Raw genomic sequence first — 20,643 nt, forward strand, 5'->3', positions numbered from 1 at the left:
TGATATGGTTCAGATCGGAGGCAGTTTGAAGAGACAGTGTCTCAAGGTGGAGGGGTGGAAGGGTTGGAGGCTAGCTGGTGCTGCTGGTGTTTGATGAGAACAGGCTGACCCCTAAGCAGTGCAAGGACGGTGAAGGCCTGGGTCAGCCGGCCCAGTGTGTTCTTTATCAGCTACCCCAGCGACAGCATGGCAGATTGCAGCCATTCCTCCTCTGATTCATTGTCTGCTGGACAAATGTTAATTGTTTTCATCATTGGCAGCTAAACGAATGCGCGGACGTAGCCAGTCTCACTCCTTGCCTCCCGCTTAATGTGCGTCTCTACCCTTATGCTATCCCCACAATGCCTGCTCCCCTCCTCCCTCCTCCCTTAGCTCATCTCTGTCGAGTCTCTTTTAATGTTCGCAATACCATCAAGTAAAATACGCTTTCGTGTGATACACTGACTCCTTCTCATTTCCATTTAGGTGAATAGATTTAGAGATTTATAACAAACTAAATATACATTATTCCTTTATCATAAAAAACAATTAAATCCAAACAGGTACTTCCCTTTTTCTTTTTATTCAAATAAGTACCATTTTCTTCTTCTTTTGTATTAAAGATCCCTCATGCATGGAGGCACTTCTTTCTAAAGAGTGGAAAGACAAGATGGAGAGTCTCAACACCAGTGAACTGCTGGCAGAAGTAAAAGGTAGGAGTACAAGGACTGCAACACCCAAACACAAGTTTAAACTGTGTTAGAAAATCACTCATTCCTATCAAACATACATACATCATCTATGTACTGTATAATCTCAGACACAGCCTTGTACTCTGAATTAAAACAAAGGCCTTTGGCTGCCCTCCTCATTCATTTCTCTCCTCCTTTTTCTTTTTTTTTTGGAATGCCCAACTCTGTCCAAAGTGCCGTCTTCAAAATTGCAGCCCATTTGGACTCATTCTGAGGCTCTGTGTGTAGCGTCTCTGCTCTGGCACATGCAGTGCGTTCATGCCGCTCTGGTAATTGTTGAACCCAAAGTGTGCTTGATGTAAACAGAGCACGGCTGGGCTGAGAGGAGAGAAGCCGTTAAGAGAGGAGAGGAGATGGTGACGCACAGAGTCGTCTCCTCGGTGAGTCTGCGTTTGAGTGGAATGTCTTGACTCCGACAGTGAACGCCCTGCGCAGCGTATCAATTGCGGCACGGCAAAGCGCAACTCAGCACTCCCCCAAAATCTCTATTTATGAAGGTGGGCCGAGGATGGGCAGGGCCGCTGCTCAGTCCTTAGCACTGACTGTTACTGAGAGCGTGTGTGCTTATACAGCACGGCGAAGCACAATAACAGCTGGCTGATAACAGCAGGCTGTCACTGGCTCGCTCACTCTCCCTCACTCACTGCTTTCAATATAAATATTTGAACCGTTGATAACATACTCATATCTTTTATTATCAACATTTCATGAAGACTCTTCACAAATCAATTAAGAAAGCACATTTCACTGCACAGGTAACTCTCTTCATTTTGCTAAATTGTTTATTTTTCAAAACACGGGTGACATACATAAATAAAACTGTGTTTGGTTTTAATTATGGAATTACAGAGGAGAGGGGAAAAGGCTGTTGAATGTTCTAATAAGTTTATTTATTGGCAATAACCTTAATGAACTGAAGGATAAATCATTGCTTGGTAAACTAGATTCATTGTACCTGCCCTAGTATGTTGTATGCCACTGTAGATCAAAGTGCAATGGGTAAAATGTTTTAAATGATTTAGCCTTTTGAAAGCCGGTCTGTTAAATTACAGGCAGGGCATTTCTGCTCTTTGATGAATGGGAACGGGAAGGTTACTTGGTGGTCTGTAAACAGGTAGGGAGTCTGATAATAAACACTATGGCCTCTGTCTGTTGATGACTTATGGAGACAGTCTATACACCACAGTTACAAATATAAATGCTTCTCCTATCACAGTGGCAGCCTTAGATTTTTAATTAGCATGCCATTTCATATGACTGTAGACATTTCAAAGGGCTGCTTTGTGCTCCCCCTTACAAATGTCTCTCTCTCTGCGTTTGATGTCTGCCTGATGTAAATACGGGCAATTAAAAAGGAGCCCAGGGTTGGAGACGCACAAGGTCCGCCTAATTAAAACACAAACAAAGGTACCTTGCTTAAAACCACCTTATGATTAAGATCTAAAGTGTTATAATGAATCAGAGGTTCAATTAATTGTTAGGTTAAAATCAGTACAAAAGACAAACATGCCTGTAGGTTTCAAATAAATGAAAGAAAGTACGAATAAAGGCTGACATGCAGATAAAGACTAGAGTAGTGGCACAACTGCCTTGTGTATTCTGTCACTCACCAATTCCTTCACTAATTATACTGTGCACCTTATAGGCTACCTTTTGACATTGTGCCACTAAAACCTTTAAGTGATTGTGTAATCGCAGAGGCAAGTGGTGGAATTTGTCTGGCGAGGAACTCATTTAGTCTTGCTCTTAGGAAACATACATAGATGAAAAACAATAGGTGTGACAGAATTTGTCCTGGGGCTTTTACCCATGAAAAGAAAGACATTCTTTAACTGCAGTTGTGTTCAAACATGCCCTAAATACTTTATCCCGTTGAGATGAACACACACGTACAATAAACAAAACAAAACAAAACAATAGTATCAACATCAGAGATTTGCTTTCAAAGTCTGTGAACCCAACCAACCATTTACCTCTTACAGATGACACATCTATAATTATAGCTTATTGTCATGTGGGTGTTTGTCTACATAATGTGCTGCTTCCGAGGTAAAGACATACTTTAGCTTCTACAGTCAGTGGAAACAATCGTAGTAATCCAGTAGAGGCTATGGGCTTAAACCAGACATGTAGATGGTGTTATTAAGGGTTAATGATCTCAAATCTCCATCTGCCTTTTCTTGTATGCTGTTAGGGCTTAGCATCAGCAGGGAATGCAAAAAGGAGAGCTTGCGAAGGAGCATTAGTGGCGGATTTCTTTTCACCAGTCAATTCCAGAGCTAACTGTTTGTTTTCATACCTGAGCTTAGCTGTCAATCTGCTGGAACGATGAAGGAGGGAGATGAAATCTCCTGAACAAAACCACAGAGCAAGAAAGGGAGGCCGGCTGGAAGGGCTCCAAACCACAGAAAGTAGCAGATAATGGCAGGCAAGGTGGAAGGAGGAGTGCAAGGAGTAGAGAAAAAAAGATTTTAGACGGGTACTTAGACATTTACAATTATAAACCTCAAAGAGATGCAAAGCCCCCATTTTACACATGATTTAGGAGACGTATACGTCCCTGTGTATATATGTACATATATAAATATATATATATATATATACATGCATGTGTCAAATGCATACAAATATAGTACATAGCATCCTAAGGCAGATAAGGTTGCTCTCTGTTGCATGCTTGCTATGTGCAGGGTATTTGAGCCTCATACTCAACAGAGCTGTTTAAGTTTCCCTGCTGAGTGCCAGTTTCCCGGACCCCCATTGGGAGAAAAGAAAAAGAAGCCAAATGCTCAAGCATTTATCTAAACATGAAGAAAAAAACGTGGTTACTAAATTGGAACACAGGCTGTATTCATTTTCTAGGAATTTGCAAAAAATATTAAAATAAGAAAAAGGCTTAACATTGTACACTAGTGTTGATATGGCAGCTTGAATTTTGAAGCAGAAAAATCGAGGCTCTTGCACTGTCACAATCAATTTGAGAATGGTGTCCACATGACAGTGGTGGAGTGCACGCAGACAGTCCTGTGGCAGGCAGATAAGTGGAAGCTGTTTAGGAGGAGAACACAGGGCAGGGCAGGGCGGCAGCTGAGACTGATTTGATGCTGGCCCTACCTGTGCTGGCTTTACTCCTGCACTCACAGAAAGGAGTCCTCTGTGTGAACACAGAGCCCATATTGTTCAGCCATGAGAGTTGGCTTCAAAACATGATTATTCACTTTAAAATGAAACTTTATTCCTACTGCAATGGCTTCCATATAGTGAGGTTTTGATGCCACTGGAGATGCACAGCAAAATGTTGGTGCACACATTTTCGCTGACACTGAAATGAAGAGCTTAGTAGTAAAATAATGGTGTGTTTTTACAACACACTGTATATAAATATGATGTATATAATGTTTATTCAACATACAAAAACATTCACACAAACAGCACAAAACAGTATCTGTCCAGTTGCTCCAGTCAAAAATGCCTCAGTTAGCATTTTCTCCACAACACTTCAGTCAACTGTTTGCCCTGTGCACTCAGGTGAAATATGAGCCACAGTAAATCATTATTCCTCAGGCCACATTTGCCAGATGAATGTATGAGAGTGTTGGACTGTGTGTTTTTCTCCTCTAATGAATTGAGGAATTTAGCTTGTGGCAATGGAGGTAAAAAGGGAACTGCTGTGCTAGTGTATGTGGGTTTGTGTGATAGGGTTCTCTGTTTGTGTTTTGAATTATATTTCAGTGGTTTGTCATTCTTTGTTTAACTAATGACTTTTAAAGTTGTATAATACATTTCATGGAAACAAGCGTACTACTACTGTTTTCATTTGAAAATAATTTAAAACATTTACGGAGCTGACAAAAACACACCTGTCATTTATTTAAGACAAACTCCCCTAAAAGATTGATCAGCTTTTCCACAGTAAAGCAAATGTTAATACTAAGGATGTTGATGAAGACGACATTTAGATATGCAGATATAATTCTTCATATCTAAATGGAGTTTTTCAGATATCAATCAGTTACTTTCACATTTCTTATGATACCTCTTGAATTGCAAGCTCAGCCTCCTTTTTCCCCCTCACACTATAATCCTATTTTCTTTTAAAGAGAATTCACACATTACAGTCCAAAGAAATTCTGACTGATGATTCCACGTAAAACCTCACACTCTAATTCCACAATTAATTTCCACACAGTGAAATGTAGAATATTAATTTTAAGGTAAATCTCATTCATACTAAATATGCATGGGCACTTTTACATTACAATTCTGTAAGAAACTGTATACAACTTTCAGGGCTTTCATTCTCGACTAAGATTTTTTTTTACGTCATTTATGGCAAATTTACAACAGTGTTTTTGTATGAATAATTCTAAAGTTACTTTACATATTCTAACATGAAATGTAATCAGAAATATAAATATTGTAAATATAATATTAATACCAAAGATGTAGCTATTTTAACATACATTTTACAGTGTAGAGTATTTGTCTGGATATTTAGTCTGGATATTTAATTGAAAGGTCTTTATTTGTATTGCTTGTTGTACTTGCATGCAAAATACATGTCTTTGAGTTTTTTGTTTAGCAGTCACTTGACGTTTTTTCTTATATTTAATTCTTATCCGCTGTATAGGTAAGACCGATGAATACATGTTTTGTGAAAATACAGACAGTTACTGTAGCTGTTGCCTTGATCACTGTCTTCAAGGCTTAAAGCGCTTTGTATGAGAGGGGCCTTGAACACTTTTCTATTTTAAGGGCACACGGGTGAGACTCATTGCCATCAAATCAGAAAAGATAAATATAAGGATTGGACTTTGTTTTTCTGTCATCTTATGAACTGCCTTGCATACGTACAACAACCTGCATGGTGGCAGGATCCATGGTTTGTGGCACTGTATTATAGATAGAAAGAATCATTTATTCAATAAATGAAAGACCAGAAGTAAAGTTTTTGTGTATAATTATTTCTTGTCCTCAGAGTGAATTTCAGGGTCAGTGGCATTCCCTGTGGAGTAATATGTTCAGGTCGAGCCTCGATCTTGGCTTTGATGAAGTACCTTGTCCAGTGTCATGGGTAGACAGTGAAGTGCTGGAGCTTAAACATTAGCATAATTATACTGAAGAGTGAGGCTTCTGCTATCATCAAACTATTAGTCTCCATCAATGTTCGGTAGATGAAGTGTGCTTTTCTTAATAACCTCTCCGTATGCCAATCAGATTTGTATTTAAAAAAACTATACCTCTACTGACCAATTTACTTAATTCTGTAAAAGTCTTAAAGTCCTATCTGTCAATACTCAAATCCATGTGCACACACATACAGATAGACAAATAGAAATGCTGTTGGAAAAGTATAGTCGCAGTCTGCCATTAGCAAGTTAAAAGCTTTCACAAGTCTCAAGCACATCCATTGTTATGGTTTTAAACCTTTGACAAGATCTGACTTTTTCTTTAACAGGAAAATGGGCAGTTTCTCAGAATAAAGGTTCATACATTATATGAAAGCATATGGACTGAGGATCATTGCTGCCAGTGGATGACACGTGCTTGTGAGTCAATGCTCATGCTTGTTAATGGGGTTTTATTGGCAAGATTAACAGCTTTTATATCATGGCAGAGGCAGCGAGCCAGGTAAAACAGCTGTTGCTCATATTGTCTCGGTTGTAGGGCATGGAGACGCGTTAACACCATATAACTGGAAACACATATGGTTGAACAAGTGTATATAGCTGTTAAAAGCGTAAGGATACCATAAACCCAGCTCTTGTTATTTTAGCTTGGTTTTCTGCCATGTTCAATATGACATTTTACTCTGACCAACGCACACAACCTTATCATATTCAATATCACAAAAGTGAATTTGGTACAGGGGTTTGCTTGCTTTCATGCGGTTGTTGAATTGGTTTATGCTCTTTGTGTTTTACAGAAAAAGACGGTCACACTACCGCGTAGTTCACATACGTATGCATTTACTCAGAGGCATGAGCCTTTTATCGATTGGAGGAGCACGCGACACACATCTGTACACACTCGTGTCTAGATTCCCACACACTTTAGGAGAGCAGAGAGAGAGCCTTACTGTAGCTCACAAGGCATTAAAGTCACGTGCAGTCTGTGGATCCAACTTGGTACATTTGGAGCATTGAAACAAGTCTTAATTTACTTAGGATGGGCTTGCAGCATATGGAAGCATCCACAAAAGCTGACTGATAGAGAGACAAAGAATTTCCAGTCTTCTGGCGCTAAAAACTCAATTCAGATCTGGTCATAATGGCTCAGCTGTCTTAACCAAAGGAAGGGAAGAGAATAGGGTGCCTTGTGATTTCCCCCCTTTTCACCCTCACCCTCCCTCGCTTTTCTTCTCTTTTTGTGCCTGAATCTTTTATCTGTGTTATTCACTCGGGACTCTTCAAAGTAACAAGCCTCCTTCTTTTTCCCCGGTACTGGTCTTGGAACCCAAATTAGAGACTGCTTGATTAGAGCAGAGAGGAGGGAGCCAAGAGAGAGGGAGATGTGGGTATTGGACAGAACAAATCGCACCCCTACAAAGTGCCTTTTATCCAAAGACCCCAAGGCTCAAATACCCCCAGCCCTCCCCAAGCAACCATGGCTCTGCTTGTTTTCCTCTTATCATTTATTTAGTCACCCGTCGTTGATGTTTTCTGCCCTACTTTGTGACATTTAAAAGAGGAAGGAATCTCAAAAGGTGAAGGCTGAATGCGTTGAGAGTGAACAAAATTGCTTTACGGTCTCCTCCTCTTCCTATGTGTCAATCTAACATAGCTGAAGTTGACACGGTGGCCTGAGAAAAAAAACAAGAAAAGCGCCAGCACAGCTTGACTGCTCACTCCTGGGATCCTCTTCCTGTGTCAGGCTGGTATTGTCCTACTGGGCTTCAGTCATCTAACAGGAGGATGTCACAACATGTTAGGTCTGGGCTGACTGCTTGGGTTTATGTAGCGCCAAGGCATCTTTGGGCTGTCTGTCTGCCGTCGGAAGCGCAATGTGAGGAGACATGTTAACGGGCAGACCCCAGCCCCACTGCTGTTAAAAGCCATGCAATATGCAGGAAACTGCCTCTTTTGTCAGCGGGCTGGTCAGACACAGACCACAACTCTCCTTTTCTGAACCACCCAATAAAAGTTTTATCCGCATTTTAAAGCTGATCCATAATTTAAAGCAGGAAGAAAGAGATTTTTACATCAACCCCCTTACAAAAAACATATGTGCCTGTTTTTCTGCTAAGTTTGGATGTCTTGATGTTAAAATTCCCCAACCAGCTTTTCATATTTAGATGCCCAACACGTTTTATTACAATTTTCACTTGTAGCCCAAATTGCAATACAGAGGACAATGTAGACTTTTCATAGTTTAGCTCAACATCAAAACAAAGAGCCCTCTGTCAGTATTCTTTTGGTGTTGGAGCAAGACGAAGCTCTTCACACTATTCTGTTTATATTCCTTCTCTGGACACTTAGCACCAGTCTGCCTGCACAGAAATGCACACAAACACAACATATATGTGCTGTTTATTCAGTTTTTTCAATCTTTTTTCCACAGTGTTGATACTTTAAAACTAGTGAGTGATCTTCAGAAATGTGTACGAAGGCTGAGAGGGCGTCAGTGAGTCCAGATGTTTAGTTTCCAACTCAAGGTCATCTATGCTGCCCTGAAGGCATGATGGCCATCATCTTCGTCTGGATGGGGATTTTCTTTCTCTGTTCTTACTTTCTCCCTTCCTGTCTCTCTTTATGTTTTTTCTTTAGTCCCTCGCTCTTCCCTCCCACAGTATTGATAGCCGTGATTTATTGTGACAACGACCGATGTATCTTGCTAGTGACCTGTAAAAGGCAGCTTGTTCATGGACACAGCCAAAGGTTAATAAAATTGGTGCTGATTGTATCAATTTTACAGATAAGCCATTCAGTGTAGTCGGGTGAATAAGAAGTCAATTCAGGCCTTAGAAACTGAACACTGGCCCAATGAATAGCTGCTTTAAGGTGCTTTTTTTTCCTTAGGAGGATAAATGGAGAATTGCAGCTCTCTTCCATTGCAGCAGGCAGCGGAGGCAGAGCGGGGCGAACCGAGGTTCAGACAAGCATGCCAGTAAATTGCCCTGAATGGGTTCTGGAGGTTGACAAGCCCTATTAAGACAAACGGCTTTCCTCATCGGAGAGATAAAATAAATCAGGTGTTTAGTCAAATTAAAATAGTTTGAGTGGAGAGGGCCCCAGGGAGCTCTCGGAGAAACTCAAGACAGATGTGGCCAGAGACGAGAGGAAGACACCCAGGAAAGAATTCAGCTCCTGCTGGCACCGGGCCAATCTTCACTGTACTGTTATCTGGATCTCTATCCTTTTATCCTTCTCCCTCTTACTGTCTCTCCCTCTTTCTGTGTCTTCTGTCGGTTTTCCCGGCTCTTTTTTTCTTTTCGGTATGTTTTCCCAGATCAGCTTGTCACACAGGAGTGCAGTGGGAGGAGAGTGAGTTACTGTCTAGCCTCTCACTGGCAATTATGTTGGCGGTGTAAGTCAATGGTAGGATCACTTAGCATTGATTAGACGCAGGGAGAGAGCAGTGCAGCGGAGCCGCTCTCTCTCTATCACACAGTGTGGACATGTGGCTGTACAGAGAAGTAAGCCTATTGGTCTGTCATTGCTTTTATATTTTTTCAATTATGCATACAGTAGTTACACAGATAATACAAATAAAGAATGCATTGTTCAGTTCTCCTTATAGTTATAGTGCATTCAGAGCACATTTGGTGGTTAAACATCCTTTTTGGTGCATTTTTTGCCAAATATGAACAACCGTTTTATTTTGTTCCTTCTGTAATATCTTTCAAGAATGGCCATACAATAAAGAAATGTTGTATTTGTTTAGGCTTACACTGACTCTTAACACTTTTCTTTATATTCACCCCTGGAAGTCTGACATAAGCTGTCATCTCAGTTTGACAGCTCCCTGCAGCTCTTTGTCTATACTGTATGCCGGGAACGATTCCTTCCCTTTCTTCGTGTGAAAGCTGAACACTAGCTACACTAAGTAGATATATCTCCAGGCTGTGTGTGACCTTAACACTTTCTAGTGAATTCACTCCAGTTGGTTGCTGCCTCTGTGCTTTTCTTTGTACGATATATTGTGTTTGGCACTATAGCACAATATGATGATCGGCGTGTGCAGCATTGTCAGTTTCTAAATGTAGTAGTTTATAATGACCAATGCTTATTGCAAGCTTTTTTTTAAACACATTCGTCAAACCTGTTTTTGTTGTTAAGGCCACTATGAAACCTTGTTAGTATTTCTTTTTTTTCAGGTATACCTAGCGCAAACCTATCTCTATATTTATGACTCAGGCTGTCACCTTTTTACCAATTGTTCCTTTTCACCCCTGACATCGTTCTCTGTATTCCCTCACTAGGAACTCCAGAGAGTCTGGCAGAAAAGGAACACCAGCTCTCTACAATGATCGCCCAGCTGATTAGCCTGCGAGAGCAGCTCCTAGCTGCCCACGACGAACAGAAGAAGTTTGCCGCCTCACAGATGGAGAAACAGAGGCAGCAAATGGAGTTAGCTCGTCAGCAGCAGGAACAGGTAACTGCTCACTGTTGACCTTTTCCAGAGTATCTCCCGTTGCACTCCAGCTATGAGTCTTTTCCTTTTCACCATATTCATATTTCGCACATATTTTCTTCCCTTCCTTTCTTCATTACTATTTAAAATATTCATTCCACACCCTTCCTCCTTTCACTTGTTTACTCTGTTTCCCATTTCATCTCTATAATAAACCCTGTTAAATCATTTTAAAAAGCTTGTCACTTGACTCTATTACATTTCATGCCTGAAATATGCCAATAAAATCTTACTCCTTTGGAATTTGGAATATTAGATTTAACACATTTTATATTCTACATAACTTCAGATATTTCTGTCATGCTCTTTCGCCCACATTTATGCTGCATGCTCGGAAAAATGTTATGACTTGTACTAACAAATGCGAGGGAATGTGCAAATTTAACGTTATATTAAACATGGAAGTCCTCTGTATCTTATAAATCGACTCCTATTAGAACAAGCCTGGCATTAGATTTGCAGCACAAATCAGGCCAATGAGCCATATTGTACAAATCAGCAAATTAGCAGAGGCCATCAAGTGTGTTAATGTCTGGGAAGAAATAAGGACACAAACTATCCACACGGGCGACACTTTTATTATCACCAGCCACCCTAATGGCTATGAGTCAATTATCAGCAAGGAGTTCACTCAGAGTTTTCTCAGCACACTCTCAGACCTTCCCGTGGTAAATGAAAAGATAGACCATATACCTTGGAATGATGCATTTGGTCATAGTACACTAATAATACATTAACAGTATTGATTTATTTTTCGATCGATGATGTTCATTTGCAAACTACACTCAACTGGTAGACTTTGTGGACATTGCAGTATAAATGAACAGTGATATAAGATATTTTCTTATTTGATCTTATTTCAAAATGGAAAAACGTTAATAATATGGAAGAGAGAGATAGAGTGAGAGAGGGAGCCCGCTGAGAGCCAGTATGTCATCAAGCCATCAAGATACAACACAGTAATTAACTGTTGACACTTGTGAGGAAGCCAGCACAAATTAATCTTGACACATTTGCAGACGACCGATATCTTACAGTGAACACTTTGTAATTATATTTAAAAATGAAAATTAAATGACACTTAAAACTAGGTTGTCATGCTCAATGAAGTGGGCATGTAGAAAGGGGGACTACTGGGATTAGAAGGATTGCGGTGTGGCCGCTCGTCACTCAGGGGCGGCAGGGACCTCCGTCACCCGTACATCATAACCACATTCGTCTTTCCTCTAAATCATTTATTACTTTCACCACTAATTTCGACTGTGCAGTTCAATTCAGTTCATTAGGAATGTTTTTTTGTCAGAATAGTTGTCAAAGAAAATAAACGTTATATTATCCTCCATTATTAATCTGCTACATTCTAGTATCCATTATTTTCAGTGTAACCATTCATTTAAAATAGTCTGAATACACGTACTAAAATGTAGCAGTTTGTCTCAAGTTGTACCTGCCGTTGCAGCACAGTTTCTATCGTATTTAATGTTATACAAAAAAGGAGATTTTTTGTTCTTGATTTTCTCATTCATTTAATTTTTTTCTTTACTTCTGTTTCCAAATAGATTGCAAGACAACAGCAGCAGCTTCTGCAGCAGCAGCACAAAATCAACCTCCTCCAGCAACAGATCCAGGTCAGTGAAAGTGTTTCTGTTGGCCTTCTAACACCTCGCACTTCTTCGCACCACCACTGTCACCATGCACCACATGTCTGGGTTTAAAAGCACAGATCAATAAGATTAGACATTGAAGTAAATATCATTACAAAATACTGTAAGCATCTCCTTCTCATCTTTTCTGAAACGTCTTGTCTTTTCATCTGTAATTCTTGTGTCACACTAACATTCATCACTCTCATCAAATGTTAATTGCCTGTTGGTAATCGGGAGGGCTTTAAAATATGGAGGAGAATAATTAGCACATCTTAATGAACAAAAAAAAAAGGTGAGGGAGGAGGGGGGAAACAACAGCTAATGAGTCCTGTTGGAGGAGAGCCTGGAGGTGGGGGACATGAAAGAGGCTGGTAAATGCCTCTGAAGCAAGTCAGTCCCAGCAGGGCGACGTGGCCTGCTTTCACAGCACTGGGCTTCTGAAATGTACATTATCATTATGATGTACAGCTTTTTTACTTCCTAAAGGTCCTTCATTTGTGTATTGATTCAAGCATCTCACAGACATGATCATTCTCATTGGTGTGTGTGTTTTTGTGTGCGCCCTATGTGATACAGTGCATAGCGTTGTAATGAGAGACCACCCATGCAGCCTGTAGCTGGCCATGGTCAGACGGTACAGGGTTATCCTGGCAGCGGTCAAGGCTGTGAGCCTGGCTGCCTGCGTGAAGCTAACGTTATCCTGCTGGGTGTGCTTAGTGTCAGGCTCATCCTTCTCCATTCACCTCCTCCTCCCCTGCTTGTTCTTCTCACTGACAACTCCCTGACTTGTCCTTTCATTTTCCCTTTTTTGTTTATCAACATCTTCAAACTTTTACTAGCAACACATTGCTCATTCAGCATCTTTAAGCATTCCTCACAGGAGATACTATTTCTTTTTTGTTTTTCCTTTATGACAGTTCCTATGGGGCATCACACACAGATTGTTTTTATGATACACTTAGGCAAAGCAAACTTCTAATTTCAAACATCAGTTTGAGCACAACAACTGGATTTACTGGCAGGAAATCAAAATGACTCTTTCAAGAGCTCTTTGCAAGAGAAAGGCCGTACTGTCAACATGATCTTGTGAATCCACACGCCTGGACCTCTCACTTCAACAGTGGACAGTCTATTAGAAAAATAATTCCACTAAGGAGAAGCACAGAGCATGACATTCTGTCTAGAAAACACTCTAAAATTGAAGTACCGTATACACTACTGAGGAGCTAGTATTACTCATACCATAGAGGGCCCTTCACTCATGCTCATTGAGCATAAGGGCATAGCCCTTAATGCATCTCACTTTTAAAGGCCCTTGCTTTCATCATGAAGTTAAAGGCAAATGATACCTGAAGATTCCACTTGATACATAGTTTTGAGAGAGGGTGGGGTGCTTGAGAGTGTAAGGGAACGCACTTTTAAATATCCATTTCAAACACTTGAACAGAGATACAAGTAAAGTCCTTCCATGCAGAGCCTAGTTAGCCAGACTCTCCCTTGACCAATGGGCCACTGATCTTTCCTGACAAAATAAATCACATCAACAATTAAACAAAAGACTCCCATGGTTCCCATCTGTTCCACCTCCCATCAGCCTCTGCAGGCTGCACAAAGACTGAATACCAGCCGGGAACAAACATGCATCAATCTCAATACTTCAAATAATTGTGATGCTTTGCAACATTGTTTATCAGCATGTCCTATAAATCAGAAGATGTTCTTTCTCCCTAACCTAGTTCCTGCAAATATCCAGCGTGATGATAGTCACTTCTCTCTAAGTGAAGTAGGAAAGAGAGTAGATAAAATAGAGTCAGGGGTTAGTGAAGCATTTTTGCCACTCTGTTTTCATTACTGCTGCCTCTTAAAAATGCCCTGGCCATCTTAATATATAACAGCTTTGACTTAATTAGTTCTGTAAACAAGCCTCCAGCCTTTATGTCAGAGACTTTTAGCAAAGTGGTAAGCAGTGTTGGGGGATTGAGTTACTCTGCTATTACTGTAGAATGGAGAGCACTAAACTTTATTGAAGACCCCAGTGGCCATCAAAGACCTTCTGTTTTGGCTTCAGGGAGAAAACAAGGAGAGAGTTAAGTTAAGGCCTTGTATTGATGATGTAACTGATCACATCAGTGGACATTGTAAACCGTCCCAACAATAAAACCATGGGGGCTGCGAGGGAAGACTTTTGTTGGCACGCTATGTGTTTTTTTAAGAGTTTTTGCATGTGTATTGAAGGGGATTTGTCAGAAGTATGAAGTTATAGAGATTTAGTTAGTGAGGTTTGGAGCAAGGCAGCTTGGTGTTTAATCATGTTTCTCTTTTGAATAGCCATCTCTCTTTTTATCCTTCCCCATCATTCCTACAAGAGAGGGATAGGGATTTAGACTTTGTCCTTCGGGATTACAATGTCACTTGTTTTAAGATAGCAGATGTTTTGATTGCAGTGTTAGGGGCTTATCAAAAGTTTAAGCTCAAGGCTTTGTGTGCTTTTCCCTCGGCTTGTTTGTGTTCCTTCAGTCCATCCTCTGAGTTGAAATCGTCTTGGCACTAATTCAATCCCAGGATGAGATTAACTCTTGATTTAGTTGAACATGTGAAACCCCACCAAGACACATGTGACATTTAAACATTTATATTAGTAGAGAACTAGTTTATCTCACAAGTTACTTATCTCTCTGAGTCTTTGTGTAGGCACATTGAAATTACAAAAAAGAGAAATAATGAGCACACCGTGGTCAGTCTTTCACTCAGGCACATTGGGAATTATTTAAGTCTCCTCTTCAAGGCTTTCTGTTTCATAATCACAGCCACTTTCTCATGCTCCGAATGGATGAGCAGTGGCCGCAGATGAAAAGATAAACAGCATCATGTTGTTCATCAGAGTGCTGTCTCAGTTGACTGGCATGTTCTTTCATATGGATTTCCTTGCTACATTAAGGACAATATGCATATTACTAATATGGGAGCAGAGATACGGTATCGTGGTAACCACATAACAGTCAATTCAAGTCTTTCTATACACAAAATGAAAAACATTTGGAGCTCCGAAGTGACAGATCTGTCCATAGCCTTGCGGCAATTAATGGTATAACCCAGGTTCAAGCATTCCTCAAGGATGGGTCTGTTAAGATACAACCCCTAGCTTACACTCACACGCAGATACTCATACGCATTCACAGAAGCGATCACACACCGGCACACAGGGAGCCGCGCATTGATACACACATCAAGAGAATGAATATTGGCAGAAAGGTCAGGATGAACTTTATCTTCAGAAACAGGCTGAAGAAAACAGAGCTCCCCAGATGAAACAGTGGGACACTTTTCATTTCATTTAAATAAACTATCCATTGAAAATATCACACTGTCATTATATCGTCATTGGGTGAATCCACTGTGAGATTTGAGAGATTATACATTTATTCCGAGGCCATCGTCTACCATGTTGATTACAAACCTGCTTTTAAAACCTTAATGATATGTTTTTTTACTGTATTCTGATAGACACACACACACACACGCACGCACGCACGCACGCACGCACGCACGCACGCACGCACGCACACACACACACACACACACACACACACACACACACACACACACACACACACACACACACACACACACACACACACACAATATGCCTACTACCTTTAACCTTGTGTGTGCAATTATACAAAAACACACATGCAGAATGTTTGTCTCTCTTCCATTTTAAAGAGAAGCCAGAGATAAAAAGAGTAAAAGGCCAATATATTGTTGTCCACTGCACACTTCAAAGTCTTGGAGGATTTCTCACATGTGTCTTTAATGGTGTAAAGAAACAGTGGGGGGCCTGCAGGCGTTCAATGGTTAGATGCTAAAGGTCCCGAGATTAAAGATGAAACTCAATTACACCAGCATTTAGCAGCCCATAATTTAAAGGTGGACAGTCTGGAGGTTGAGGCGTATATTTTGAGATGAACCCGAGGACAACACATACACAGACATGTAGTCTGATAGAACAAGGATCTACAGTCATTCTTTAAAAGAGAAGAGGCACATATTTTCTTTAACACCACTTGTGTTTTACTAAGGACACAATGATCCTTCATGCTGTTGTTTGCAGTTTATACATTTCTAGAAGATAACAAAAAAACCTGGACAGAAATGTATTGAAGTCAGTTGCACATGTATTTCCCATGTCCCTCTTTTAAAAAAGGAACCTGAGAATACACAGGGGTGGGACTATGATTGTTGTTGCTTCAGTTTGCTCCAAAACGAGTTGACCTATAAATTGTGACAATGTATTTATTTTGGTTCCTCAACGATCCAAATGTTAAGGACACATCTGTAGTAGCTTGGTAAATATTGAAAGCAGATGGTGGTGAAAATGGTTTAAGCTGAATGCGAGTGAACATTTAGCCTGACCAGCAACCTTCGTCAATGTATTCAACAGATTTTGAGTCAAATCCAGCCTCGCTGTAACTGTGCTATTCAAAGACGTTCACATCCTTGTTGATGTGTGATGCTATTGCAGCGTGTGTGCTAAGGATGCTGGGGTCACAGTCTCATTGTAACAGGAATCATGAAGTCAATGTAAGGTATTTGTCACTGAAAAGCAGTTGCCCTCTAATAATTGGTCTGAGTCAAATTGTGTTTATACTTTCCACAAGCCCTACACAGCCCGACGTTTCTATCAGTATGCCTTTGACCAGAGGCTGTGTCACCATTTCTATGAGGAGCTTATTACCTAAGCATTACAAATGTCTCTGTACTTTATTGTGCTAAAGACATAGTTTCACATCTCCCAGCATGAACAGTAAACATCTGTAACATTGATGTTTTGTCTGTAGGATAAATTGTTTTTTAAGTAGTACTGGTTTGCAATAACGCCTTTGTTACTAAAAAGAGAATATGCATGCTCTTCAATCCAATGTGGTAATTCAAAGCAGTGAGTCTGTTTGGTTTCCAATTTAGAGAAGCAAAGACTCCAAAACTACAACATTATGGTAAATATTTTAAATCAAGCAGATGAGTTTAAATAAACACAGGCTGTTTGGTAATTCCACAAAGATAATAGCGCTAATTTGTGTATTCTCAGATGCTTTTGTTGTCTCCCCGGCACACATGATTATCTCTGTGCGAGACTCTTATTAATGCACTGGCAAAAAAAACCCCTCAAAAATAGACATTGTTAAAGAGAATGTGTAAGTCCCCCAATTAGCACAGCTAGATTGAGACAGTTAGCATGATAATAAGAGAATAATAGAGCAGGGAAATGATCATGTGTGAGTGTGTTAAGTGTGCTGCTGTGTGTGCACACGCCTGCGTAGATGATGCGCTGCATGCCAGTGCTTTCCCGTGTGTTGAAAAGCCCTGTGTTAGCCTGCTAGTAGGATTATGTGGGGGCATTAACAGCCTAGTCAGACGGGCTTGGCTCTCGCCCAGGGAGGCTCAGTCCAGCAGGTTCATCCTCCATTTAAGGAGACTGTTAGCTGATGAAGATGTGCACATGCAAGACTGCAGATAAAAGAAAGCAGTGACCTGACTCATTAGCCCCTGTGATTTAATATATTGACACTTGGATACAAACAATTCCATTTAGTGGACTCTATTTGCGGGGAGAGAGGGATCAATTTAATTAGTTATGAAATGTGACTACTTGTCAGTAAGCAGAGGAAATGCTGACGTTAAACAAAGTCATGTGCAATTTAAACAATAAAGCCATTGCGGCCTTGTTAAAAGTTAATGATGCACAAAAGGTGTAATAGATACAACCTCAGCAATGGCAGTGATGGTGTGCAAATGAAGCTAAGTGGATGAACGGTCGCTCTGTAATGCCACTTGTCTGTGAAATCTAAGTATTGCTTAAGGAATATAAACAGTAGATGATGTTTGAGTGTTCTGGCATATGCAGGTTTCTTTTCCAATTAGGCCATTATGTTATCTCCTGGAATGCACCCTGTATTTACTTAGACATGTGTGTACCTTTATGGTAATAAAGGGCTGCTGAATTGTATTGCTTTAAAATAAAAAAGATGATTGGATTTTGTAAAAACAGAAATTAAAAAATAATTGATATTGTGTAACTTTATTGTACAGCAACTGAGCACAGTTACTGAGTCTATTTAGAAGCAGTCAAATGAAACATATGCTTGTACTCTATGTTGTCTTTGAGGTATAGACAAACATAGATTCATTATTGATGTAAATAACACAATAAAGCCAAGCTTTGTGTAATTGGCCTTTGTATTCAGACACCTCAGAAGTTTAAGCAGCGATAATTAAGAGGCCCCATCTGAGAGGTGCCACATGAGCGGCTGTAATGTGTGAAATCACACCTGAGGGTCTACTCAAAATTAGTCACCTGAGGGGTTTGTAAAGCAGCCATGGGAAGGGTTCATTTATGGCACAAACTCACAGCCCTCTACCAATGTTCACAATTGACAAGAATGACTGAAATAAAAGAGAAGATTACCAGGGATATGTGAGTGTACATTTGCTTTTTAAATGAACCACAGGGATAAATAATCCCAATAACGGAACATCTTTCCTTTACGTGATGAATAAAGCATGTTTATATTCGGTCTAAACATCAATATAAGGCACCTGCTCAGAGCTCCACAAGCCGTCCCTGGGTAAAAGCTGAGCGCTTACACTTAACCTCCATTGTACCCCGAGCCCCGTAAGGAAAATATTAGTTGAGGGAGAACACATCCTCCAGTGTAATGTTGATTTAGTTTCCTCTCGCTCCCTGCATGAACTGTGTTTTCTCTGCTAATGTTGTGCAAACTGTTTTGTCTTTGCGTTGGCTGTGCGTTGCCATCGTCCTCAGCAGTGCATGGGCACACTCATAGGGAGAAGGATCTGAATTAATAGGCTCTACTGTGTACGGCTAGCCGGCATGGAGAAAGGGGCGCGTGTTTTCTTAGGACTGGGGTGGCAAAGTAAAGCATTCAGCCCATGGCCAGCGCAAAAAAGGAGCTTTTTGTTTTTGGGGTGGGGGAGAATCCAAGCATTCCCCAACAGAACACAATGAATGAGCTATTTTGTTCTGCACAGTTTTTTTTATAGAAACAGAACTGTATAATTTTGTTTCTCCATAACTCAGTTCTCTAAAATACCTTTTTTTCTCTTTTTTAATTTCCCTAATTTCTTTGACATGTCTAGAATTTAATTCAATCTAAAAATAAATATTTTTTAGACTGTCATTTAACCTCTCCTGTTTGATCTTTTGATCAGCTTTAGGAGATGATATTTGAGATATTGATTATATTTGAGTCTCAATGCACTTGTTTCTCCAATAAAGTTGCCCCTCCCGACCGACTCTCTGCTGAACAGCAGAACGGGCTCTGTTGTTATGTGTGGCCCCAGCAGCTGGGAAGTAGTCAGAGTCTCAATCTATGAGGACGAGCAGGGGTGGTCTTCTGTGTCACAGAAGGACAAAATAATGTTTCTAAAGTGCAAAAGAGGTTTTTTTCCTTTTAATTTGAAATAAACACTGAATAAAGAACCACATTGAAATATAACAAAGGCAATGCCAAATCTAAAGGAAATACATGTATATATATTTTCATGATTATTTGATACAACGCAAAACACTAAAAAGTAGACCGACAGAGAATTTATGTTTCTCTGCTTGCTCAAAAGTGTTGACATGTGATTTTTCAGACCTTAAATACCACATTATTTCCTAAGCCTGACATACTTAAATCCATCTTTTTCTGCTCCCCCTTCCCTGTTCACATCGCATGGTTGTAGCTGGCTAGCCCGTGTCAAATGTTCTTTCGTATCTCACACTCCCCCCCTGCAATGAGGGTCCTAGGCATTTCACTTATTCCCATTACCATACAGCGAGGATGTATGCAGGGTAATGATGCCGGCCCCAAACCACTTGTACGTTTGTTTATGTCTGTTCTCTTCTTTCTTGTCATTACACATGCTGTTTGAGTGAGTCCCTGTGGATTTGATCAGTTTCTGAGAACCTTAATTTTACGGCAAGACCTTGAAAAAAGAAAGAAATCCTTCTTACCTCCATGTACCCTGAACCCCCAAATAGGCTGTTATTCTTAAGGAATATAACACTGAATTTCCTTTTTAAATCAATTTGTGTGTTAAGGATCTTATGCATAGTGTTGGTGCGTGCACACAATGATTTGACATACAGTGTAATTTTGTTTGATTAAATCTAATATATAAAGGTGTGCTTTTGGTTTACTATTGAACGACGAATGAAAATAAATAAAGACTGTGATATGAAAATCCCCCATTAATATGCCATTAAAAAGAAGCCTAACTAAGACTTCACTTTGATATTTATTTCTTATCCAACTCTAGTTTTATTTTAGACGGATATATTTAATTGAAAGAATTAGAATAATCTTTTATGGGACAAAAACCAAATTTCATGAAATGCATTTTTGCATCTTCATCTTACTTTTTGTATCAATGCATAATTTAAATGTTCTTGCACAAGCACAGAGTTGTTATCTTTTATAACTATATTTTCGTCTGCTTTTTTACCATTTTGCGTCGTACTAGAAGTCAAGCTCTTATTATTCTTCCCACAACATGAAATGCTGACACTACATGAAATAAAAGCAGTGAGCAAAAACCCTGTTAATAGTAGTCAGTGTATTAAGTAAACA

At 40.0% G+C, this 20,643-nt stretch overlaps 1 protein-coding gene across 9 annotated transcripts in view; it reads left to right on the forward strand.

Moving 5' to 3' along the window:
• sox6 (SRY-box transcription factor 6) overlaps positions 1-20,643 on the forward strand; it is a 129,724-nt gene that overhangs the window by 64,686 nt on the left and 44,395 nt on the right. For 7 of the 9 annotated variants that reach the window (XM_034110820.2, XM_034110829.2, XM_034110812.2 and 4 more), the window contains 3 exons: positions 603-692; positions 10,153-10,325; positions 11,924-11,992. In XM_034110820.2, the coding sequence (XP_033966711.1) occupies positions 603-692; positions 10,153-10,325; positions 11,924-11,992 (332 nt within the window). The remainder of the gene's footprint in view (positions 1-602; positions 693-10,152; positions 10,326-11,923; positions 11,993-20,643) is intronic. The other 2 variants (XM_034110870.2, XM_071206844.1) reach the window with 1 other exon arrangement.

Source organism: Pseudochaenichthys georgianus, chromosome 3, assembly GCF_902827115.2.
Source record: "Pseudochaenichthys georgianus chromosome 3, fPseGeo1.2, whole genome shotgun sequence".
Classification (NCBI taxonomy): Eukaryota; Metazoa; Chordata; class Actinopteri; order Perciformes; family Channichthyidae; genus Pseudochaenichthys; species Pseudochaenichthys georgianus.